Consider the following 26,500-nt stretch of genomic DNA (forward strand, 5'->3'; position numbering starts at 1 on the left):
AAAAATGGTTCCCACAAATCTAGGAAAGAAAGGGTGAAACATGTCACTCTCTCAGACAAACAAAGGTGTCGCGGCTCAACATATCAGGTTTTGTTGGATTAACAAACCTCTTCTCCATACTGAAGTTGATCCTAATGTCCTCTGATCCATGACACTGTAGCACAGGACAGCGCTGAAGGGGTGCCGCAAGGCATTCTGGGGATTTTCTTTTTGCCCTCGCCCTGCAAATGCCTGGAGATGTTGTTCCAGACTGTCCAGCTTCCACAAAAGTAAAAACCATGGCAGGCACTGACGTGGACAGCCAAGGACAGCCCCCGCCCAGGAGCACAATGAGGGTCCTGGACTAGCTATAGCCACAGATTTAGCATTTCTCAGGGTTTTTTTCACACGTGTGGATCCAGAATAAAGAGGGAGGCAGAGAAGAGAAGTCCGCAGGGAAGGAAATGCTGACAGATCCTGCTGTTTTTACAGTTCGCAAAGGAGATAAGGGGCACCTACATGCTAGGTTATCGACCGTTAATGCACACCAGCGCGCTAACATGCCGGGTTTTGATGCTGAAGAGATAAAAACCTGCATTCTGTAGCGTGTAAGCCAAAATGTGCGAGGATTTTTGTGTTTCCCACATCACGGTGAACATGTCTAAACCTGCATTATTACTGAGACTAAACTATCTGAGCAGAGTTGATTTTAATCTGGAAAAATGTATGCTGACTCTACTCTCACTTCCCTCTCTGGGGACCTTCATCATTTCGACGCAGCCCTTCAAGCGTGTCGTGAAACAAGTCAGCGGTTGCTTCTGTCTGCTGGAGCTTAGTCACAGGAAAAGCAGCCGTTGCTGTTTTCCTTGGCTAATCCATCAGGAGACGTTAGAGAAACCGTCCAGGAGAGCCGTGAAGGCAGGGAGGGGTGCAGAAGAACATGAAGGAAACACCGTCTCAGCGAGTCGGCTGGCTTCTGCCTGCAGGCTAGTCCTTCGTCCACAGAGGGGTGGACGTAAACAATTGACCGGCCTGTTGTGGACTTCAGGGGTGCAGTACCGATTACGACCACATATGTCGCTGTTGCCACTGAGAAATAGCAGCTTTAAAAACAGCATTTTTCTGCAACAATTCTCCTGAATGCATCAGAGCAGAGATTACCTGCCATTTTCCCTCCCCAGCCGTACCAGCCCCCCCCCATCATCCATCAGCCCCCCCCTCCCAGTCTGAAACAGTGTGAGAGCAACAATCAGTCAGTCACACCTCGGGAGCAGACGAGGCTGCTCACACATGTTACTGAGCCCTCCTTTCATCTGGAGGTGTTCCTCAAGGCTCAGCAGGCGGCTGTTCTTTGCTCTTCGTGTCCCTCCTCCAGTAATTTATTTCAGTGCTGAGTTTTAGGTGACAGGAGAGGTTTACTTCTGTTGAATCCTGTCAGTGTTAAATATAGACGATCTATTTTGGACGGCCTGATTAGACGTCCGTTTGCTTATCGTCTCATCTTTGGAACTCAGCCTCCTATTCTAGAACACTTCTGTCTTCCCGAGTTTTACTTCTCAGGAGAAGGGGAGCGGGGGGGGGGGGGGGGCTGCTCCATCTCTGTCTGTGGTTCTGTGTGTGTGCGTGTGTATATGTTTGTGTGTGTGTGAGGGACGGAGGCGACCATGGATCCTTTCAGCCAATCAATGGGAGCTTATCGGGATGTTCTCCGCAGCTCCACAGCTGCATCCAGAGGCTGATGGGACTGAGGCGTGTCTGTCTGGGCTGGAATCAGCAGTGTGTGTGTGTGTGTGCGTGTGTGTGTGCGTGCATGTGTGTGTGTGAAGCATTCAAGCGATCTGGCAGGATGTCAGTGATGGAGGGACGGTTGTTTGTCTCTCTGTCAATCAGACGAACGTGTGAAGCGTCTGATCTGAACTGCAGGGAGATTTGTGAGGCTTGGCTGCCTGGAAGAAACACACTTTAACAAACAGCATAGTCGGAAGTAAATAAGCAAATTTCCCTGTTTAAAAGAGCTTATCATCAATATTAGTAGAACCCTGAGAGGGTAGAGGTCAGAACCCCCTTTGATTCCAGGTCCTGCATTCAGGTGAAATGATGGAAGATGTCAGATCACCTCAAAATCATTAGCAGTTGATAAAATCATCCCAGGAACTTTTATTTCCAGAGATTTATTCGCCTGTCTGGAAAATTCGGTGCAATTTGTGTTTCCACTGCCTCACGTCTTCCTCGGCAGAGATGCTGAAAAGAGCACTTCTCGTAATTTATGCTCCTTTTGCTGTGAGCAAAGACAAAAACAGAGAGGACAGAAAGGACGTCCTCGTCCCGCCAGTCCTGAAAGGACCTGTTGGGCATCTCTCTTCCTCTCAAGCTTTTAGCCAAGATTGCTAATTGCACGCCAAACTGTGATGAACCCACAAACTGAAACAGTTGCTTTGACTCTGGCTGGCCATCGCCACGGCGACAAGTGACGCGAGTTTGTCTGCTGCAGCCGTATGTTCGTGAATGGGCCCTGATACCTTGAATTAATATTCAAAGTAATCAGTCAGGGAAATTTCCCTCCTGATGGAGATCGGGTTGTCGACAGAGCGGCGATCACGCCAGACGCTGTCGACCAGAGAAGCCTAATTGGGGTTTCAATTAGGGTTCTGCCGCACCAGGCTGCCCCCCACCTTCCCCTTCCCTCTCCCCTTAATTAAAAACCAGAACCGGTAATTACTCCAGGAGACGGAGAGATGGAAAGAGGCACATAAAGGGACGGATATATGGAGGGAGGGGAGGTGACAGACAGGGCAACCATTACAGTAAATCAGCTGAGGGTTGATGATGGGATGGACGGGAGGGAGGGGGGTGCAGGAAGTGAGGGGTGGGAAAGAGGGAGGGGCGCAATTTATTTGGATCTCAAAGGAGAGGCAGGGGGACGGGGGTGTGGGGGTAGGAGAGGACACAGAGGACAAAGATAAGTGGGCTCTAATGGTCGGTCTGTGGGCCTGAGCGGGAGGGCCGGGGGCTGGTTGCTACGGTAACGGGTGCCGCTTGCTAGAGAGGGTCCATCAAGGAGTCAGCAGCAGGTGTCCGTCTGCAGCCTGTAATCCATGAGCAGCGCTACCGAGGCAGTTTCCTGTAAAATGGCTAAATCCCAGCTAAAGATAAAGGCTAATTTACAGAGCGCGTTTGTTGGACTGCAGAGTCCTGGAACAGGGCCCCCCTCTGGGGCCCGAGTGGGACTAAATAAATCTGATCAGACACACTCTGGAGACTCCTAAGGTTATTATCAAAGCACCGTATGGATCTATAAGGGCTTGTAATGTTTCTGGTGTCTATATGAGCCCGTGTTGGGTGATTGATAAGGCGCGGTGAGGGTTGCTCACCGTTTAAATGATTTTCTCCACTGCTGGACCCTTCGGAATTAGATTTATTCCTGCTAGAACAACAGGATCCGAGAAATAAGGATACTTTTATGAGCTGGTGAGGGTATAACTATCTACAGGCTAACATTTAGCTACACTTTATCCACTTTGTTATAATCCTCACCTGAATTTGGTGGGGTCTCCAGGATTTCTGACTTTTACCACTTTTGCTTCGCGAAGACTTTCCACAGGTTTGAGATTAGGGTTTTTTAGTTGGCTTTATTGCTAAAAGCTAGCACTCCCAGATTGAAGGATTGTCCCAGACAGTCCGAAACACTGATGTGGACGTGTTTTGTCGAGATTGATGTTTTTCAATCCAAAAAAATAATAATTTAGCTGCGCTAATCCAGCAGCAGTGTGCTAAAGATCACGCGTGAGACAGACGCAAGGGATGGCTCCCCGCCCTCGAAGCGTCCAGATCTGTGTCTGTTTCTGTGTTTGAGGCGTCGCAGGCACCAGCTCATGTGTAATTTCATGATCAAACATTGGCAGGTGGTGTGTCGCCGTCTCATTAAGTAGAGCCAGAAGAGCCTTTTTCACAGCTCTGCTTCAACGTACGTCGACGAGTCGCCTCAATTCAACAGAAACGAATCCTGACTAAAAATGCGGCGTGCTTGCATTTGCGTGTTCCTTTGTGGTCTGAAATACAACTTAATTCGAGCTTGACCAGGCGGAGCTCTCACAGCTCCTCTCTGGAAAAGACATTAGTTTGAGTTCAGATTGAATAAATGCCCGTCTCTAAAAACTAAAATGACACAACGCAGACAGATAGAAGACCAAAACCAGTTTTAACGGCTCCCGTCTCCTCTCTGAGCCCGGGTTTCAAAAACCTGGGAGGCCACGTCCTTGTTTTGCCTTGATCGTTTTGGTTCAACGTAAACATGCTAGCTGCTGTTTAATTATTTACGATGCTCCGCAGGTGGTCTGTTTCTGCTCCCCCGGTCTGAGGAGGCTCTTCGATTTGAATTTATATCAACCGAATCTTGGCTGAAGACATATTCGCATATAATTCTACAGGTTTACCATCAAGCATTGATGCTTCGGACCGAGAAGGTTGAGTTTTTATAGTATTTGTCTTTGTGTAGAAACACGTCACCTGACAGTCACGTGACATAACGTCGGTGATGCAGACCTCCTGCCGGTCACGCCGAAGAACCTGGATGTTTTCGGTATAAACACAGACGTCTCGGGGGCTGTAAAAGCAATTTCACTTTGACTTTCTCGGTCATGCCCTCTGCTCTCCTTTTCAAACGGTCCAGCCCTGATGAGCTGACCCCCCCGACAGGACGGCCCAGGACCTGAAACAGACTGATTCCCCTGCGTGTGGGAACGTGAGAGACGGAGATGAAAGCTGAGGAATCGACTGTCTGAGTGCGCCTCTTAGATTCGCCCCGCCGCACATGCGTGCATGCACGTACGTGCGCGCGAAGCACGGCAAGGCTGATGTGGCCATCCTTCGGTGAGCACGTCTCAAGCCCAGTGACCTAGAAATGAGTGTCAAAGCTAGCAAGAGCTAGCAAACTCAGCTCCCCGCTCTCTGACATCCACCACCCCTTTATGGTTTAAAGGCCTCCATCACTATGATTGAAGGCAACACGGAAAAGTTTCTCGTTGATTTCAGGTGGGTGCAGGAGGAAACATCACCCCCAATCTGACATAATCAATGGCCACCAGGACAAGGGGGGACTGTGGTCTGCAGACCGTTAACTGGGGGGGGGGGTGCTTGGGGAGGGCTGGGCTGGAAAGCCTGTGAAATACTGGAGATGAGGAATTCTGTAAGTCGAAGAAAATCTCTGCTTTGGCGAGTTGTGGTGCTGAAAAACTGCAGGTATCCATGGCAACAGCAGCAATCAGGGAAAGATGGGAGCTTTGCTCATGTAAACAGTGCGCTTATAAGAGTCTTCAGAATAATGTCTAAAAAGGTATCTTTCTTTATAGTCGTTCCCACCGATGTTCCGATCAAAACAGGCGGCTAACAGGCGAATTTTAGTGGATCAATTATTTTTGTGTTTCCTGCTTTATTTATCCACCATCAGACTAAAAATAGTCTCTTATTATATCAGTGATATCATTATGAACAACTGGAAATGAGAACCAGCCTGAACAGGATAGCCTTCTTTTAGCTTTAGCTTATTTAAACTTAGCGAATAAAATGTTTGTACACTGGTAACTAGCTTAGCTGAAAGTGCCTTAATCAAAGTCATCTTTCTAACACTTTGTATGGGAATTTTGCAAGTAAACATTTTTTAACAAATCAGAGATATGCATAAGGTGAGCTTTGAAAAATAATTAGCTTTTTTGCTACGCTAGGTAGCATTATCTTTGCATGCCAAATTTTCATCCCTTTAAAGTAACACCAAATAGGAGGGTGGTCGGACTTTGAGACCATGAGGAAAGATCAGGAAGTTCTTTTCAAAACGGGGACCCTTTACTCCCCCGCCACCTCTGTCTTCCACGTTCGCTTAGATAAAACTGACACATCAACTCACGGTGGAAATAAGCAAGAGATGAGGTTCTGACCCAGTGAGTCAAGCCTGCGAGTCTCTTTGAAAACAGCCCCTCGAAGCATCCAATCACAAACTCAGCAACTCGTTTCCACTAAATCCAATTGGAAACACTCCAGCGACTGTGAAACATTTGTCTTGTTTCCTTCCACAACAGCGAACAGCGGACTTATATTGCTAAATTATGTATTTATTCAATGGGATCAGACGCAAACCGCCATTCACACATGAAGGACGGAGCAAAGGGAGGACTGCAAAGGTATGGAAACACAGGGGAGGCTTGATAGAGGAAGGGAGTTGAGCGGTTCCCAGGAGGTCCCGATGTAGCTGCAATATGAGAGAATCTTCAAAATGAGGAGTGTGTCTGCAATTTAATATGTGGTGTGTGTGCGTGCGTGCGTGTGTGTGTGCGTAGGATGGTTCACTCTGTCAACATAATGGCGTGTTTTCTATCTGCTTGTCATTACATGCGTGGTTGCCTGCCAGCGCTTTGTGGAGTTTGTGCGTCTGGACTGACATTTCAGTAAATGTCTGCTAAACTGCCTGCTTCTTCCTGGTTGGACTGTTGCTGATATGTCAGTCAATTCGGTTTAACAAACTATTCCTGCTTCATCTCTGACATTGGATCGAGTTCTGAGATGCTTTGACTGATTTTCTTTGATTATTGAACTATATTTGCAGCAGTGTTCAAAACAAGTGTAGGAAACCTCAGGCACGTGGCCCAAAACTGGCACACTACAACACATCAATGGCCCGCTGGCAAGAACAATATTCTCTTAACAGAAATTCAATTACTGATTAAAATCAGGTTTCAACTTGTAGGTGGGACAGCCATGGCCTGAAAGTTCTCCTTTTCAAGTGTGCATCTTCTGTTATGTCTTTGGTGTCTGTGAATGTTATCGTTGTATCGCCCTCCTCCATACCTGAGTGTTTCATACCTGTTGCTTGTCCTGCTTCACCTGTGCTCATTCGCTCCTTCCCTTCATGTGTATTTTGGTGTTTCAGATTGCTGTGCTTCATTTGGAAAGTTATCAGATTAAGTACTTATTTTCTTCGGATTTGGGATTCAAATGTTTTTAAATATAAAACCTTATCTATTCACCAAAAATCTCTTAATATGTGAAGTAAAACAGACACCAACATACAGGAAATTTAACATGTAAGATAATATCTACATCACATTCTACTTACCATGGTTGGTGTCCCAATGGGGTCAGTCCTCGGCCCAGTCCTTTTCTATCTCTTTATGCTCCCACCGGGTTGTCTCCACCTCCAGAATTAGATTATCCACATTAGCACTGCGACCACGGTCTGGCATCAAGGAAATAAAGTTAATTTTACTTCACCTCAACATGATCTAAATCAAATCAAATCTAAATCTAAATCTGTTGATTATTCATGATAATACATGATATTTACAATCTCCTACACAAATTATTACAGATGGATTACCGTATGTGCCACTGAGGCAGAGGTGGAGTGAGTAAGCAGACCTGGACAGGGGCTCTCGGCATTCAGGATGGGGGCGGGTTCCAGTACCTTGCTCGAGGGCAGTGCTCCTGAACTGATCTTTTTTGACCTGGATTAAAACTAGAAACAAAATCTTTTCTGAAGAACTTCCAGCCTGGTCCCATGCATATACACATGGCTAATACGGGGCTAGAACCCGTGACCTTGGCATTATTTGCACCGACTGCACGAATGAACCACGAGGCCCCTAAATAGATGCAGGGAAAAAAGATGAAAACAGGAGAGAAGAAAAGATCACAAAGGTGAACAGACAGAGAGACACTTTCACACATGTTTGTTGTTGATTGTGATTGACTGAGTGTGTGTGAATGTGTGAGTGTACCAGCAGGAGGTCGGGTGTCCCTGAGGTGACTGTGACATCGCCTGTTGGCTTCTTCTTCTCTTTTTTTCCTCTGTCAGGCTGGAGGAGATAACGGTGAGGACAGATGAAAGCCTGAATTGTGTTTCACTCCACAGTTTTTACTCTGATTAGACGTTTTCTCATTTTCCCCTCGAGAGATAAGTGACGGATAGACGATCCGGGAGAACAAGAGGAGACAATCAAATAAGATTTAAACACCCTTCTGGACTGAAAAGTGCCTACATTTCAGATCATTTCTGTCTGAGTGTTCTCATCACCGTAATTCTGTTACAGGATCTAAAAATGGGTCCGCTAGCATCACCGTTGTGTAACATTGTGGAGGAGAGAAATGAAGGAGTGGGATGTGTTAGGAGAACAGAGCTGCGATACGTCACTGATGAATATTTTAACGGTTCCTCTGTTCTGTGAGAAGAATTAGAAACACGAAGACGGATGAAGGAGACTCGTTCCCAGGACTGGAAATGGGTCCAGAGAGACCCTTCATGTGGTCATGTAACTCTTGTCAGAATGTGACCAGCTAACGTGAGATGTTTGGTTTTCTTCTCTTCTTTATGTCATCATGAACAACTGTTACAGCAAAATATGGAATTGCTCTTTTTTTCTGATTGCGAAATCAGTTGTCAAAATTCTGAGAAAAGTAGCCTCTTTTCCACAGCAGGAACTTTTGGCTTTTTTTGTGGGGATTTTTCCCACTCCCACATACATCATTGGCTTATTTTCAATAGATTTTCTGGATCTTTGAGGTGCAGTGGAAATGCAACCCACTCAGATTACCAGGAATTTTTTTTTACTGGAAGAAATAAATTCCGAGTAATAAAAGTTCCTGGAAATGTTGGTATAAAAGAGAGTTACACCTATAAGCTACAACTCAGATGTAATTAACTTGTCACTGTAACTACGTGTTGCTAACTCTTCTGACTGTTGTATTAAAATATGCTAATCGCTGCTTGATGCTTCATCAACAGAGAGCCGTGAACACAACAAATCAAGCAGACTGTAATAACACATTTAGAATTTTAATAGACAGGTTTCAAGATAAATTCATTTGATAAACAAAGGGACAATTTTTGGCTATATAAAAAGCTATTTAGAAACCAGTGACTAGAGCTGGAGACAACAGTGTTGGTGTGCTTACATTTTCGGGTATCGGATACAGACACGTCTCACTCAGAGTGGAACTCACAAAACTCAGGATAAGCGTCTCACCCACTGATTAACAAGGATCACTTCATTGATAGCTTGGACCACGGTACTACACACTGAGCAACTCAGGACCTATATTCCCAGAAATACGCAGAGAAAGAGAACCTGTTTCAGGAGGACAGTTTATACCAGCGCGCATCGCGCAAGAGACACGTCGGTGAAAGTAGAAAAACGGGCTGATTGTAAGAAAAATCATTGTCGCCGGTGCTACCTGCGTTTATTGAGTTTTGTGAAGTATGACCGTCCTTGGGCTGATGCAGCTGGAGCACAAACTGACCTCCGCGCTAACGGACGCACCCAGACACGGTGCGTTCACTACCACAACAGACAGACAAGAGAGAGAAGGTGTTTGGCAGTGCAGAATCTGAGCAATATACAGCATCACACATGGGTCATCCCGAGAAATCTTCTCCGTCCATCTTTAACGTAGCTAAAAAGCTATTCCACCTGTTTTGACCCAGGTTTGACTGGTGGGATTAAGGATTTACTGTACAACACACTTGTAAATCTACACACTGGGGCGGGGGGGGGGGGGGGGGGAGTGTTTTACTGATTTAAACCCCAAGTAACTAAGTCACAAAAGTATTAGTAGCCAAGAAGACCGTCAATTTTGTCCCCCATATTTTGATCACATTTGTCTGAATGTCCTTCATATTCTTTATACTCTGTTAAAAATGATACAACATGATACAGTTTTGTATATACAGTGACAGTTACCTTCTTTCTATGAGGTGACTGTGCTAACCTGAGCTGTTAGCATCACTGATTAGATCATTTACAATTATAAGTGTCCAGATTGTGTCCAGACTGTGACCCCTTGTCCTGATTTTAATGGCACCTGGATTGTTGGACTGGACTGGTAGCGCTTAACATCACTGAAGGTGTAAAGGTGTGTGTAAAATTACGTTTAAACAAAGCATTGTGAGGAGATGCTAGCATGTTAGCACAAAGGTGAAACTTGTGATAGGCATGCCTGTACTTAGATATAAAAGAGAAAACTGCACTAAACGCATTCTAGAAAAGAAGCAACGCACATATTGACATCTCTGTCGTGCTAACAGCAATTAGCTTATACATAAAGATCTCAGAGGGGCTTCGTGTAAACTGTCTTCTTGACCAAAAAGCTGATGCGCACCTCCGTTTCTCACGACTCCGAATCCGTCGTTTACAGCGCGTTCATCGTAGGAGCACCAGAGAAAGTGTACAGTGTATTTACAGGCTGACATTTAAGGCGCAACATGACGCAGTAGAGCATCTTTACTTCCAGTCCAGACTGGACCAATCCCAGTTCATCACTTTACACTTAAGTTACAGAATCTGTGGTCATTTTATCACCATATACATGCTAATTAGATTGTTTCCATTGAATGCCTCTCAGGCTCCAGTTAGCATGTCTGAGACCAGCCCAGTTTGGTGTCATCAGTATGCGCCCGTTTGATACGTCTGTACTTCTGCGTTGAACTGGACGCACCATAGCTGAAGTGAAACATTTGGCAACTGGCTTTTGTCTAAACAGTTCAATGACTCGCCAACATAAATATTAAGAATGAAAAAACATTTATCGATAGTTTAAATCACCCCCTGTGGGTCATAAAGTTACTTCCTATGACAGAAAACATTTAAAAGGTTGCTAAAAATATGGAGTGACCCTGTTTTAAAGCACCCAAGGTTAAGTGAGTCAGACCTTCCGATGGACGAGGAACCAAAGCTAACGTGATTGGTGTGTTTAAAAATGGCGAGGTAAGGCAAATCTGTCCCTGTGCCATGTGTGAGAACATTAGCCAAAGGCTAAAGTCTCAAGGGGCAACCTCAGATTAGCAGTTGGACCCGGCAGGGGTGTAGTTGCTCAGCTCCCTACGGATGGTGCTGAAGGGTGACAGCTCCAGCTCGGTGGTGCACTCGTGCTCGTTGTCGTCGCTGGCCGTGGCCGACGAGGGTGCGTGGTTACAGCAGCAGCAGCAGCAGCAGCAGCAGTCTATGAAGGCCCGGCCCAGCGGGCGGCACAGGAGCAGCAGCAGCGCCGGTGTCACGGCAGCCCGGCAGAACAGCAGCAGCTGGGACAGGAGGTGCAGGATGGACATGGTGTGCTCGGGGACGCCGGCCGCCATGTACGCAGAGACAATGTTGCAGATGTTCTCTGGCACCACGCACGCGCCGTACACGATTGCCAGTGCCACTACTGTGCAGTTCATCTGGCTCTCCAGGCGGATTTGCTTCTTGTTGCTGCGCACGCTAGCTTGCTCCGCGTGGCGGATCTTACGTGCCGTCACTAACGAGCAGCCGATGGTGAAGAGGGTGGGGAGGCAAAAGTAGCAGCCGAAGCACCACCACAGGCGGGCGCCCTCGTAGGTCAGGCCCAGCACGTAGAGCATGTCGGGGAGGGAGGTGGATATCCTGATGATGCAGCGCTCCACGGGAGGCTCGTCGGGGACGCCCGTGTCCTCCGCCACCAGCTGCCTGATGAGCAGCTCTGGGAGGGCCAGGAGGAGGGCGCCGATCCAGATGACGGCTAGCTTAGCGGTGGTGGAGGTGCAGTTCTCGATCATCTCGTAGTACATCTGGACGTTGGTGGCCGCTCGGAAGCGATCGATGCACAGAGCGCACAAGGTGAAGGTGGTCACGCCGAGGGAGGCCACCTGAGGGGGCGGAGAGAGAGGGATCAGCAAGGCAAACATTTCCTTTAAGGAGCGTCGCTCCGATCTGCTGGATAAGCAGCCGTTTCCCAGGAACAGACACTGAGAAGCACTCGGCTGCAGCGACTGAACGCGTGTCTCCACATGTCCTCGCGTGAACCACTTAGTCTCAGTGGTTTCGCCTCTGGCGCCAAATCTGCCAAAACAGCCCCGACTCACCTGCCGCTCTGACTCAGACTCGGTTCCTCTGAATCATCCCTGCTGCAAATCTGATCTTCTCAGCTTCCCACACGGCCTCACACACACTGTCAAGGGCTCCACAAACACACACAGACCTCAGATAGGCAAAGTTAATGAGGGACACCCTTCAAGAGCCAGGGAGGCCACGAGGAAGGCAAACCACCAACAGGGTTCTGGAGCCTCTGGAGGACGATTCTGGGCAAGATTTTTATCTTTTAGGTGCAAAGGGAATTCATAGAGCTCCCCAAACATGCACACCTTCATTAGCTTTAAGTTGGCGCGCACATGCAGCAAAAAACAACCGCTGCCCACAGAGGGTAAATGTTTCACGTCTTCGACAACAGGGCTGGGACGAGTCTTAAGGCTGTCACAGAGGATCGCGTAAAGCTTTGAGCGGCGCGTCAGGGCGGAGAACCCGGGGCGGGACGAACAAGCGCGCCTTTGTACTCCAGGGTGATGAAAGAGGGAGCGAGTCCACGAGTCAGGCCCGGCGGGGCGACGGAGCCGCGTGCGATTGTTTGTAGAAGGGGCTTATGCAAATCAGGGGCTGAAAGAGGGAGATTTGACAGAAGACAATAGCGAAGGGACGCGAAGGCATTTGTTCCGAATGAGCGGCGCTACCTCGTCGTGTTTTAGCTGCTGGTAAAATGTCAGGCCTTCGGCTAGACGCGGCGTTTCTGAAATAACATTAAAACCTCCCCGCGCATTTGAGCCATTCATAACAAGGCTCTAATAAACCTCTTCACTTTTTTACGGTTAGCTGGGAGAATTCAACGCGGCGCATTCTTCAAAAGTCCGACGAAATTCCCCTGTGAGAAGCCGATAAAGCCGTAGCTCATCTGTTTTTCTGCCACGTATTTTCTTTTTACTCTGATTATCAAGGCTTCACAAGCGTGAATAGAATAAAAATGGGCAAATTCTACATGCGGCAGGTGAGAAAGACGTTTTTTTCCCTTTTATTACAGCCCATTAACTTCCTGATTAAAGGTCCTGGAGCCGCTGCCACAAAGGCCTGGTGTTATTAATGGAGTATTAACGAGGAGTCACACAGCGGCCGTCGTTCTGATAATTGGTGCTACCGAGTGGTCAACGGTGTCGACGTGAGTCGCCTTACAGTAGCAACGCCGGGAAGTAAAGGGTTAATCCAGCGGCGCTTTATCTGGGCTGAGAGCGTGACCCGACACAGGCGGCAGCGGACCATAACTCTAACCAGGGAGGCTCTGACGGCGACAGCCACCATCCGCCTGACAGATGGGCTGCGTGTCTGGAGGATGGCCTGTGTGCGAGAGTGTGTGTGAGTGTGTGTATTGGTCACTTATTGAGGACCACAATCTGCATTCTGCTAGCAAAGTGAGGACATTAAAATGTCAGCTAAATGGCCCCTCTTCCCAAAGGACTGGTTGAGGGTTAAGATGTGGTTTTAAGGTTGACGTTAGAATTGGGGTTAGATTAAGGTTAAGGTAAGTGGGTTGGTTGGGACTGTTACGGTAGGGAGCTGGGTAATGTACCCCAAAGATAGAAATATGAGGATGAGTGTGTGTGTGTGAGAGAGTGAGAGAGCTAATTAGCTCAAAAATAAAAGCAACAAACTCCACCTACAAAACACACAAGAGACTCGGTGTCGGCTCAGCACGAGCGCAGAAATGAGGCTCGTTTTGGGGCATGACCTGGCTGTTTGCAACCGTTGCATAGTCCCTCCAGCTAAACGCTAGCATGCTTGCTGTTTAAAGGGAGTGGGACTGCAGCCACACCTGTGTGTAATTACAGGAAGTCCAACTGATGCCCGATCTCTGCTACACACCGTCTGCTGCATTGCTTCCCGTCCTCTCTTCCCAGCCTATTCTGCCACTTTTCCCTGGATGTTTAAAGTTATTTTTTTCCCCACTCAAACTGCATCAGCAGCTGCTGCAAACTTCCACTTTCCACATCGCTGATCTGCCCCCCCCCCCCCCCCACCCCCATCTGAGACTGCTCTGGAGACGCCGTGGCATCCTCTGCGACGGCTGGCCGCCGGCGCACTCCGGTTAGACTTCGACGGCGTTCAAAATGTTCGCCATCCAACAAAGACATCATCTGGGTCATTATCAATTTGGTTAATTGCGCCCCTCAGCGGGGCCCGACCGCGAGTAGATGCGGCTGCGTGGCCTCGTCTCATTACACAAAAGACATCCTCTACTCATCCGTGGACAGCGAGCCGACGTGCATTATGTAGAGCCGCTCATCATATATCCTAGTCATTTACATATTTCCCCATTAGCCAGCATTTACAGGACATTGTCTGATCTAGATTCATGTGTGGCCAAATGCTTTCCATCTGTAAGTGAGCACACGTGTGTGTGTGTGTGTGTGTGTGTGTGTGTGTGTGTGTGTGTGTGTGTGTGTGTGCGTCTCCCCCCTGGAGGCTTGTTCCTAATCACAGCTAGCTGACGCAGAGAGAGGTGGAAAGAGGGGGAGAGGAGCCGCGGGCAGAGACGGCAGCGATCAGCCGGGAGGAGGCCGTCCCGCCCATCCGGAGGACGGAGCGAGGCGATGGCAGCTGGACAGAAAAGCGGATGGAACCCGTCGACAGAAAACGACGCCACGGAGTATTTCTGCGGAAGCAAAGTGTGCGCGTGTGTGTCACGCTGATATATGTCCTACAATTACCTGCAAATCCTGCACAGTACATAAGGCCACCTCTCCCTCCCCTCGGCCATCTATAGCATAGCAACGACCGCGCGCTACGGTGCGGAAGAATGCCGCCAATATTAATGCCAGAAAAGCTTCGGGTGCATTCAGGTCTCCTAAATGTGCAATAGCATGATGCTAGCAGGTGCTAGAGGCGTCACCTACGGCGCAGCGCCACCATGCAGGTAGCAGACTTTTAATCCACGCTCACTCCTCGGTTGCATCTGTATAATTGTAGACATTATTCATCAAGACAGAAGGCAGCTCTCAGGACTCGGGCAGCCAAACAACAACTTTAGCCGACAGCCAGGCGCAAATTTAAAGCCCATCAAAGCGATGAAAATAATGAAGTGCTTTCTGACACCGCTTTTGCGTTTTAGCCACTTCCAGGTGCAATAAAACCCAATTATTGCCCATTAGTCATGCTCGAACGCCCTGCTCAGGGCATCATAACCCAGAGGGGTTACAGCTTTAAACAGGACCTACATCTTTGTTAGCATAAGCGGACGCTAATTAGAATAGCTACAGTTTTCTTGACATGCTGCTACAATTTCTGTTTGGGGGGTTTAGCTCGTGAATTCAGAGGTTTTGGATACATTTTGGTTCCCTGGTTGTGGAGTTCACGTCTGCACACATCGCGGAGCCTGATGTCACCTGTGAGTTAATTCGGGATAACTAAATAATGATGTCACTGTACGGTGTGTGTGTGTGTGTTTGTGCACCCCTGGCTAAATTATCCATACACACATACTTCTGACCCTAGTGTATCCTGAAAGGCCTGATGCACATGTTGCCATAATGAAAAACATCAAACACACACTTCACATGCGATCATAGAATCATTCTCACACACACACACACACACACACACACACCCACACACACACCAACTGTAACTTTACCCTCAAAAGCAAGCCTAAAAGGGCCAAAAGAACCAGGCAAATGTCCTCACTTTAAACATGTCCTTGTTATGTCAGTGTTTTGTCCTCAATACGCCCCCAACACACACACACACACACACACACACACACACACACACACACACACACACACACAGCAGAAAGTAATATAATATCGGGATTCTAATTAATGGTCCCTCTTTGATCGCCTCCTGGAGCTGTTGCTCTTCAGTCTGAGCTTCATATGATCTAGAGGCGTCTGGGCAGCTCCATTTTTCCTCCCTTGTCATCTGAACTGCAGCAGGTTTGGGACTCTTCCTCACTGCGATGCAGCTCTGCAGACAGGCTGTGGCATCAGCCTCTAATCAGCTAAATAAAACTGATGTTCTATTTGATATGTGCGTGCAAGGTCAGCCTCCGCCCTCTCTGGATCTCTACTCACCCGGTTCTGGCAGATCTGGGAACGGCTCTTTTTTATGTTTCAGATGACTCCCTCTCACTCTGGCACCTCAGGCGCCACCTATAACTTCACTTCTTTCCCTTCATCTGGATGTATTTGGGTCAAGACTTGGCTCCTCGGGACAAAAGCTGGTGAAAATAAGCCATTTACAGGCTGGAAGCACCTCCACTTCCAGGGGTGAATCTGACACTGGAGGAAAGGCGGGATGGGTGTGTGTGTGTGTGTGTGTGTGTGTGTGTGTGTGGGGGGGGGTGCATAGACACACTGACGTGTCTGAAGGTTTGAGAGTGGAAGACAAACAATAACAGCGGGAAGGGGGGGGGGGGGGGTGCTTGTGGGGGACAGGAATAACCTGTAACTTGTTGGATGAAAGGGCGATACTCTTACATCCTGGTGTGTCTGTGCACCTCTGGGATTGGGAGGGGGGGGGGGCTGTATTGTGTGTGTGTCTAATTTACTGGAGTAGAGGGTGTAAGACTTTGATTTCACCCCCAAAATTGCCGGTTTCTCCAGAGGTGTAATCACAATCAGACACTACACACCATGAGCTCCATGTACCGCCTGTAACACACACTCACTTCCAGACTGGCTTACCTCCACATAGGGGACCACCTTGCAGGTGAACTCGCCCAGCAGCCAGGACTTGGTCAGCTCATGGAAAACCACCATGGGCAGGCAGAAGAGGATGAGAGCGAAATCCCAGACGGCCAGATTAGCCAGCAAGGAGTTGGAGATGCTCTTCATGTAGTAGTTCTGGCACACGATGCACAGGATGGCGATGTTGCCCGCGATCCCCACCAGGAAAATGACCCCCGACACGCAGGTGATGGCGTACGCGCCGTAGGTCTCGCTCGTCACCGGGTAGAAGGGGTTCTTGATCTCGTTCCCGAAATCCGGCAGGCTGGGCGGGGTGATGGGAGTGGCGTCCCAGGGGTTCTCCTCTCTGAAGGTGAAGAACTCGGGCCTCCTTGTGAAGAGGTCGAAGGGCAGGTCGGTGGAGGTGAGGGCCACCGGCTTGGGGATGGGCTCCCAGGGGGACGCGTAGGGCTGGGCCATACTTTTGTTGGGCCGGCCTCTCCCCCTCTTTGGCGCTTTCTTCTGCTCTTCTTTTGTGCCCCTCTTGTGCCTGTCCCCCTCCTCGGGAGCCCCTCCCGGGTCTCCCCGATTCATTGAAAGGGGCTTAGCAGCATTGTAGCGTCCACCTGCTGGCGTCCTCGTGCTATTCAACTTTATCCTCCTATTATGGTGGCGCGCTGGGCCCCAGTGTGAGCCGGCACTGGGGTCCCCCACGGGCGTCACAGTCCTACTCGCCTTGTGTCCGATTCGCCAAGTTTCCTCCGCGGTCCCCTTTTTCCAGAGGTGGGTGGCATTGAGGGGGTCGCTGATAACTGCCCGCTGAGCCCGCGGCTCCGCTGGGGACGCACCTGTGGCGTACACCGACGGGAGCGCACCATCCCGGGCTTTATTTGGATGACTCTCTCGGTGGGACCCGCGGGAGCTCCTGGCACTGACGCTGCGGTTTCCGTCATTATTCAAAGCCAATAACACGCACGCACGGAATAATAACACAAAGAACGTCCCGAGTGGCAAAATCTGCATGGTCCAGGGATTCTTTAACGCAGCTTCGAAAGGCCACCCTCACAGGCGCATCCTCCGGTGCTCCGGAGACTCTGCCGTTCAGTCAACACCCACGATGGGGACAGCGCGGCGCACAGCTGACGGTTCCAGGCGGAGAGCCACGTTCATGACGCGGGCTCTGCAAACTTACAAGTTACACCCCGATCCCCTCCCTGCGCTCCGCAGAAGAAAAAAAACAGCAACAGCCCAACAAAATCCGCCTCAGCTCCTCGGACCCTCCGCGCCTCAGTGTCGCTTCTGGAGTCTGGTGGACATGATCGAACAGGGATCCCAAGAGAAGGAGAGGCGGAAATGTTGCACCGATTCGAGCAGCGTCCACTTCCAGCTGGAGAGAAAGCATCTAAAACGAGCAACTCTCTCCCTCTCCCGTATCTCTCTCTCTCTCTCTCTCTCTCTCCCCCGGTGCGTTAGTTACTGGGTTTGGCCGGCGCGCACTGGCGACAGCGTCAATGCGGCGCAGTCCGGGCGAAGCGCGCTCGCTTACGACGCACAGTGACAGAGTGAGGAGAAGGGGAAGACGGCGGAGGAGGGTTTGGCGCTCAGTGCTGCGACCCACCTCCTTGAGAAGACTGCGCGCCGGAAGAAAACGCTCTCCCCTGGCGGCTAACCCCGATCTGTCACTCCTCATCCATCACGGACCATCCAGCAGCCCCAGAGTTAGGCTGCCGACTACAGCCCGCCCCCGGCATGCACGGCCGGCCACGCCCGGCAGACGTGCCAATAAATTCAACGCGAGCCTTTTCATTTCCGCGCACTGGAGAGGCAGCAGCGGGGCACTTAGGACGCATCCCAGCCGTTAAATCCCGATTAAAGAGACGAGCATTTATCTTCAGTTTAGCAGAAAAGGGAACCGGAGCAGATGTGAAATTCGGGGCCACACTGTGATACACCTGACACAGATCAACCGCTTCTCTGATTGATTCCGTTTATCTGTCGGGGATGTGGATATTGATTGCGGCTTGTTGTACAGCGCGCTTCCATCAATGACTGCGCCACGAAATGTTCTCTCTTACATAAAGGGATCATTTAATTGGCCAATACACCGACATCTGAGGACAATCTAATCATTTTAGACCTCACTGAGAGGCGGCTGAAACGGCAACACCCAAACTTGCATCCATAACAGAGTAAACAGGTGAAACATATGGTGGAATTGTGGCTAAATATGCAGATACAAGCACGATCTCCAGAGAGCATTAAATAAAACGAGCACTGGGCTCTAACGACTGTAATGGACTTTTCATGATGTCTCAGACAGTCAGCCTGCGGGCAGAGGAAGAAATGCGTGAAATATTCTGGAGTTTCTGCATCAATCCAGGTGTGCTGGCACCGAGAGGCGCGCGCCGGGGAATCTGGCGGACACACTCGGTGACCTTCTACTTCAAACAGGTGATCAGAGCCAATTCCAGCGCGCAGGCAGAGGTCAGGGCCCAGTTTCAGCAGGAGGCAGGAAACGCTGGACGTAGTTAATCCAGCCAATTATCTCCGTCCGTCCCACGTTTGATTTAAGACTTAAAAGTTTTGTAAAGAGAAAAGCTGCGCGTCTCCTCCCCCACCTTTCCTCCCAGAGCGCACGATCATTCACGCGTGTTTACACGCTCATTAATTTTTTAAAATCATGTACAAGCTGATTAGTTCCGAAATTGTCGGGTTAAATCTTTGAACCCCCCCCCCCCCCAAACGTGACCTTGAACATACCTCGGCAGCTTCTAACAATGAAAGTTTAATCATCAGAAAGGCGGCGTGGCAACACTCCACATGTAATTACCACAGCTATTGTGCACGCGCGCGCGCGCGGGGACTGCGGAGGCTGCCGGTTGGCGTGTGTGGGTGGGAGATAAAGCAGAGTGGGTCCCTCGCTGATGCCCTCATGCGTGGAAACGCTCCACAGTTGAGACACAGCGGGGCGCGCAGATGTGAGCGCGCACATGCGCCGCGGGACGCGATCACGAGACGTGAGGTTAGTAGGGCGTGTGTGACGAGAGGACGCTCTGGCCAAGAGCACTGCAGGGACTTTGTTTCTCTGCCATAAATAAATTACGCACATGCGTAAATTATGAAAAAAGTGGATTCATTGACTCACAAAGCTGTTGACCGGCTGTGTCAATAAAGTTGTCCTATTTTTGAACGAAATCAAATACAAAGAGGATCATTTCAGGTCTACCACATGCATGGAACATCCAGCTTTATAGGCAGCGTTGATGCCCTTTTGCTACAGAACTGACGAGTAGAATTTTCTGCCCAAGTTAGAGTTTTTTTCCCTGTGAGGAAGAGTGATGTTGCAGTAGAAGAGTGTCAGCACATCTCCTGGAAGCTCAGGGTGGTTCTGCTGTTGTTGGATGTGGGCGTGAAACCCAACCAGCACGCTGGTCGTATTTCAGATCTGTGCTGCCATCTAGCGGTCGGATGGTGTGTGGCAGGAGTTTGCAGCAAAGGAATCCAGGATATTCATATTTACTGGGCATTGACAAGAAGATAGTGAGACCATGTTGAGGGCAAAGCCACCATTCAAAAGAAAAAGAGAGGGAGCCCATTTGAATTTCACAAACTTCACAACACGTTTGTATGTGTGAATAATCTTGACGTATAGGGCTTCTGATGCCCTCACACGGGTTTTCTAGATTCCCTTTCAACGGTATATATCACATTAAGGGATTCGTTCTGTTTTACGCAGGTGACGTTCAAAGACCTCAGGTCACCAGTGCAGTGAACGCACCGCTGCCTCCCACCTGATGTCCATGCCCTCATTTGTGCATCAACCTCGCTCCACTATTTGCTTCTGTGATGCTTCATCAGCTCAGACTGTGGAGGAGGTGCTGGAGGCTGAACAATTTGCTCATTCTAAAACCAGAGCAGATGCAGTTTCCTGCTCCAGCTGCAAACAAACAGTCTCAAGCACCTGCATCTTTTATAAATGAAAACCTAATTTCTTTCCTTCTCTCTCTCTCTGTTTATGGAAGCTCGATGAAATTGCACTTACCAATCTGGCCAGCAGGGGTCACTGTGTCACCGAGGTAAAACAGCAGCCTGAGGGGAGAAGTTTGGGTTGAAACATCCAGCACAGCGCCGAACCTCAACAGCTCGGTCACCTGCTTCCTGCTTCACTTTGTTAAGTGCAGGGACTCAGGATTTACATGCTGACTCGTGCTTTTGACTGACACCCCCGCCCCCAGTAGGTCATCTAAATTCTCTGGGTCTGTGTCAGTGTTCATCCTTGGACTCTAATTATACGCACTTTTATTTATGCCTCCTCCATGTTCATTACTGCCAGTGGGATAAGAACCCACACTGTTGTTAAAAAACACATCGTGATAGGAGGAAGGAAGATGTTTTCTGAATCCTGTCGAGTTTTTAAGGCCTTTAACTGTAGTTCCAGTTGCTGTTACTGTTTTGTTATGAAGGGTTTCACAATCAATGGTATCTGAACTGTTCTGTAACCAATTTGTCACGTTGTTATCGAACATGTCCAATGTTTCCATTAAGTTTTGCATGCAGCAAGTCTATCACATCATGTCCTATCTAGATTTTTCTTTAGCCTATTTTTTTGAAGCGGACAATCTGCTACACTAAGTGCTACGACAGATTTGCCCGTCTCATTGAGCGAGAAGTCTGTGGCCATGACATAATCGGACAAGTCGTGTTCCCGCAGGGCACGCGATGTGCTTCCTAACAACGTTGAGCACCCAGACTGTCATTAGTGGTGGCTATCAGGTCCACACGCGATAGCTTTTCAAAATGTCTCCACGTTTCTGCTCAGAGTTCGCTAAGAGGTAGCTTGGATAATTACCACAAATATACAATATGAGACACATACAAACCAATTTAGCATATTTACAACCTGAAACTGAGCATCTGAACCATTTGGAACAATTCAGGACATACTGTAGGTGCCTCTTTAGGTCCAGGTTTTGGGCTGGGCAATTGTTCGCTACATATGTTGTATATAGATTAGCTTTAGCTTACTGAGAAGCTATTGAATTGGACAACTATCCTGTTCCAGGTTACAGTTAAAGAAGCAGATTTGACTGTAATAAACACAATAACACCTGACTAATGCTAATATGACAGGTGGAGCAAGTTTGTATAACGTCAGGTGATTATCATGCAAAAAATTCAGGTTTCACGTAACCCATTTAAAAGGCCAGGTGACCAACTTTTGTGCACATCGACGTGAAATCGTCTGATCTGAAGGAACAGTGTTGACGAGCATAGGTCTTGCATCATTTCAAGCAGTAAAATCAGGGGCGAATAAGTCTCAATAAAGTGGCACAAGCTGGCCTTGTGATTCAGACAGGCACGCCATCCAACCCAATGATGCCTGAAGAGGACCGAATCAGACAAAATATAATTCTAATTGTTATTGGCAGCGCAACAAGTCAACAATCCCAACACAGCCAAAGGGCAGGCAAATCATAATAATCCAATAATAATCAAATCCAGGCAGGAGGCGTCTGAAGATGTTACTCATGCTGAGCAGAAAGACCCCAAAGTGCTCATCATCTCCTTAACCAGAGAGAGAATCCACCCCATAATAACATTCGACAATCCTCCATTATTCCAGCGGAGACATCTGCTTCTGTAATGAACCCCGGAAAACAAACATGCATAATTCACGCAGGCAGCCAGTCCAGCGGAAACGGGCGGAAAAATATGAGACCATTAATTATCGCGGAAACATGATGAAGTGGCACACTTACACCTAAACGGCCTTGTTTACACTCATCTGTGAAGAGGTGAAACGTGTGTGTGTGCATGTGTGTGCATGTGTGTGTGTGTGACATTTACTCCGAACAGGCGAAAATGTGATTTAATCAATAAAAAAAGGAAAACACGCTCTACAGTAAAGTTCACCTGGACGGTGATGAGTTTCTTTTTAACAGGGATTAACCTGTGCCAGGTCTGCCGCCGGTGCAAGTCAAAGAAAGTCAAAATGGGTGTCCCCAACCTGAGGAGCGCGTGCCGTGATTGGTACGCCACTGCTAAATTGATGGCACTGATGGTAAAAATCACCAGGTAGATCAAGGACCAGTCTATGTGAGGAATATGGCTGTTTTCTGTTTCTTTTATTAATTTAACTAAAATAAATTTAATTTTAGGCCTAGCACCAAATTGAAGACATTCCCTACAATGTTCAAAGGCATCTGCAGGGAGCCGTCAACAAATAAGAAAACCGCTACATGGCTCGTTCTCCATAATCCTGGAGGAAAAGAAATCTCCTTTTCATGCTGATTCTTAGCGTCATTTGTTCTCTGGTTTTGGTATGAAATAGAAAAAAAAACTGGGGCCATTGTGTGGAAGAAGACGACGCGGTCGTGAAGGACACAAACTAGACTGGATTGAAAGAGGACTGAGAGGAAAAAATAAGACATGGATCGTAAACACTGGGCGGAAGAGATACGACAGCAGATGAGGAGGATTAAAGAGATGCGATTCCACCTTGACGCCCTTCAGGGGTGAGAGACGATGATGAATCCGATTTATCTCTCATTAGCCTAAATAAATGTGTCGCTCTGACCCGGGACGACACGAATCACTCCCAGCAGATGTTGTCCTAACATTGATTTAACGCCGATTCTAACCTAATGATTAGGTGATGAATGAGAGGTACTTTTACTCATAATTTGTCTAATTTTAGCTTGCTTCTCTTGCTGCGATCTGTAAGCATTTGTAATCTGGACACTAATAAAACTCAAATGAGCAACTCTCCTGCTTTTTATTTGGCTTCCAAGGGCAACCGAGCGGCAGTGAATTAGCTTATGCGAGGATTGAAAGTCAAAATTGCAGAAAGCTGACAGGGCAACATTCTCAAGGGACGCCCCACATACATGTCTTTTTTCTTTATTGCCATATCTAATTTCTCTGTTTAGCATGCCACCAAAATCTATTCATATGCAACTTTATAGATTCATTCAGGGTTGACACTGACATCGTGTGGCCAAAACAATAAATTATTCTGTGTGTAACTCACTGTAAAGTAGTTTTAGAGCTACTTTTGTATGTTCTTAACAAAGCACAAATGATTAATAACTTAATGCAGCTGTTAAACATCTGGAGGAGGGAAGAAAAACACATTTATGCAAATTGTTGAGATTATTTTGGAAGATTCTTCTCCTCCAGAGACCTTTGGTAAAGGGCTCCACACATAAAGACAGCAAGATAAAGGCTGTCTGCAGCTGAGAAAGGTAACCAGTCATTCAGCCGTCACCTGTTTCATCAGCCTGTCATAGTTCTGTCAGCACTTTAGAAAGCCATTTTGTTGACAGGCACATCTGGAAGTGATGGATGGAATTAGTTAAAAGTCTTTGAACAACATGGAAAAGAAGGAAAAAAAAAACAGAAAAGGTTTTTGTTTTCATGTTTATATCTTTCACAGACAAAATACATACCCAACCCCAACCAACCAACCCCCTCCCCTCAACCTGAGCATAATTCCAAAATAATCCTGAAACAATTTGTGAGGACCGGCCAAAATGTTCCCACTTTATTAAAATGTCCTCGCTTTGCTGGTTGAAGCAAGTTGGTCCTCAAAATGTAACAAATACAAACACACAGACACACACACACACACACACACACTCTGACCTGTCAGCCTCTGCTGATTTAATGCTCTTTCGGCAGTTTCCAGAGACGGGGGAGGTGTTTTCCCACATGGGGGGGGATGTGACTAGCAGAGATTTTTTTTGGAACTGTATCCAAACAGATCTCGGCGCTGCTGAGCTCGCTTTATTCCCGTCACCTCACACAGTCTGCTGAGATCTGACAGCTGTCTTTGTTACATCCTTTGCTGCTTATTTGGCAGCAGGGATAAAGTGCTACTGCGGGAAAATCAGACCGATAGAGAATCTTTATCTCCATCAAAGTGTGTGTGTGTGTGTGTGTGTGTGGGGGGGGGGGGGGATCAGCAACGTTTTACCTCTTGGACAGGTGAATGTCTACCACCTGTCCAGTAGGTGTCAGTAGAGAGCTGCCTCCCCACAATCCTGCAGTTGTTTCCTTCATCAGCTTCCGGCCTTCCAGGGATTTTTCTCCCTGGATATGAATATTTTAAATCAGATCATTGTTCTCTCATGTGCACAGGTAGCCTGAGGCTGGTTTTCACCTGGATCGGTTGGAATACCTTCTAAATCGAGGCGTTTGAACCCTCCTGTGCTGCCTTCAGAGGTGCCTGTATGTTTATAGGCATTGGCACGTCTGACATGATGATGAAACATACATGATAGAGGACCAAAGCCTGAGTTTGCCTGGACTCTCTGGAACAGTCGGATCAGCTGCCCATCTTCCTGCCCCCCCCCCCCCCCTCTCCTCCGTTTGTTTGTTCTCGCTCTTTGATTCGGCTCTCTTGTTGTTATCTGTGCTTTGCTCTCTCCTCACTGCTTTTCATCTTGATCCCAGCATCGACGGGCTCTCTCCTCATTATCTCCCATCCTCGCACGCCCTTTCTCTCCCTTATCTCTTGCTCTCCATCCCGAAGACATCTGAATTAGTCTGATTTCTCTCCGAGCGTGTTGATCCTTTCCAAAAACACAGACGCCATTTTCTACATCACATTTCCAAAAAACTCAAAACCATATTGATATGAATTTATTCACCAGCTGGAAGCGTGTGTGTGTGTGTGTGTGTGTATCAATAATAGTTGAGTGGAACAGGAGCTGAGGTGAAAATGTGTATGTATAATTTTTATAATATCATAGAATTCTTCACCCCATAAACACAAAGTATAACTGCAATGTTACTTCCTTTTTTTTAACGGAGGAAGTTCTGAAAGGCCGGCTAGCTTACCTGTGACTCCAGACACTCAGGTCCTGCTCTACAGCGCCCCCTCTGGTCAGGTGGGTCAGGCGAACACGCTGAAAGGTTCACGTTGCTGCTGGTTTCTTGCGTTCTGGCTCTGATGATCATGAAGTCTGCAGCAGCTGCGTTAGCCAGCCGTCGTTACTGAAGCGTCAGCCGCCACCGGCTCGTCTGTGCATCAAACGTTTAGGGGACACGCAGGCGAGCTTTAATGTAGCTGTGCCTGTTTGGTGTGTACGTGCGTCTTTCTATTTTTATGCCTGCTTTAATAAACACATCCTAGCCTGAGAAGATGGCAGCGGGTCAGGAAGTTGGCGTGACATTACTGTGAAGTCGGTGTGTGGCAGGGTTCAAGGTGGCCTGTCGGGAGATTGGAAACTGGAGGCGAGGTCAGAGGTGAGGGAAGAGCGAGGAGGTCCTCTGGGAAGAAATGAGGTCAGAGGTCATGTGGGAGCAACTGAAACAGGGCAGTGAAACGGAAAAAGGAGTTACAAACAAAAACAAGGCCACGAGAAGAAACGTGAGGCAGCGTCTGTGCTAGCCCAGCCGTTGTGGCGCCCTCCATTTTTCAGCACTGACAGTCAAAGATAGCGAACATTTACCTTGTTTTTGAAGGCGCTGAAGCTTCCCTTCGTAAGTAAAACCCCGTGTGAGATTCATCCACGACTGTCAAACACGCGAGCGGCGCCGTCGGCTGACGGCGATCGCCTCCTCCAGACGGTGACAGCTCGCCGAGCAGAAGTGGAACTTCTGATATTGCATCCCGGTTATTTACCTTCAGGAAGATGAAAGATGAAAGAAAGAAAGGTGGATTTTTTTAAATCCCCAACGCATCAATGCCACCAATTAAAGTGGTGAAAGTCCAGTTTTGCCTGGAAATGTTCTGGAATTTAAAGAACTTCCGATGGTTTGAAGAAGAACTTCAAAGTGAAACTTTACATTCTTAATGAATTAAACACTATATTCAGAAATGCTGCCGATATTTGACTTCGGACATGAAATCTTCCCCCTCTACTTGAGTTTTTGGTATCGTTGAGCGCTGTTAACGGTCGTGAGGGATGCTCAGATCTTCCCCCGGAGGGTTTTGCTTTAACAGGTGAAGAAAAGTTGCGATGGCGAACCTGCGAACTCGGCCGGAATCTCAATGCAGAGGAGTGAAATTGCAGGGTAATGTGCCTCATTCCA

General features: G+C 48.1%; 1 protein-coding gene and 1 long non-coding RNA gene across 2 annotated transcripts; both read right to left on the minus strand.

The window, feature by feature from the left end:
• Positions 1-9,518: 9,518 nt before the first annotated feature.
• Positions 9,519-18,220, minus strand: gpr37b (G protein-coupled receptor 37b). The gene is made up of 2 exons (XM_003972900.3): positions 16,481-18,220; positions 9,519-11,623 (listed from the first exon to the last, which is right to left on the minus strand). Exons 1-2 carry the CDS (start codon positions 17,483-17,485, stop codon positions 10,802-10,804), a joined length of 1,827 nt encoding a protein of 608 aa, XP_003972949.2. The 5' UTR covers positions 17,486-18,220; the 3' UTR covers positions 9,519-10,801.
• A 5,789-nt stretch (positions 18,221-24,009) lies between these two features.
• On the minus strand, positions 24,010-26,076 carry LOC115246629 (uncharacterized). Its single transcript, XR_003885739.1, has 3 exons — positions 25,918-26,076; positions 25,304-25,772; positions 24,010-24,553 (listed from the first exon to the last, which is right to left on the minus strand). It is a non-coding gene; the product is annotated as an uncharacterized lncRNA (long non-coding RNA).
• Between the last annotated feature and the right edge of the window lie 424 nt (positions 26,077-26,500).

The sequence above is a fragment of the Takifugu rubripes genome, chromosome 18 (assembly GCF_901000725.2).
Source record: "Takifugu rubripes chromosome 18, fTakRub1.2, whole genome shotgun sequence".
Lineage (NCBI taxonomy): Eukaryota > Metazoa > Chordata > Actinopteri > Tetraodontiformes > Tetraodontidae > Takifugu > Takifugu rubripes.

Bases quoted from the DNA above. Each gene is read 5' to 3' on its own strand.
- gpr37b (XM_003972900.3), bottom strand. From the start codon at position 17,485: ATGCAGATTTTGCCACTCGGGACGTTCTTTGTGTTATTATTCCGTGCG. The intron at 11,624-16,480 runs GTAAGCCAGTCT...CCGCCCCCTCAG, and splicing joins AGGTGGTCCCCTATGTGGAG to GTGGCCTCCCTCGGCGTGAC.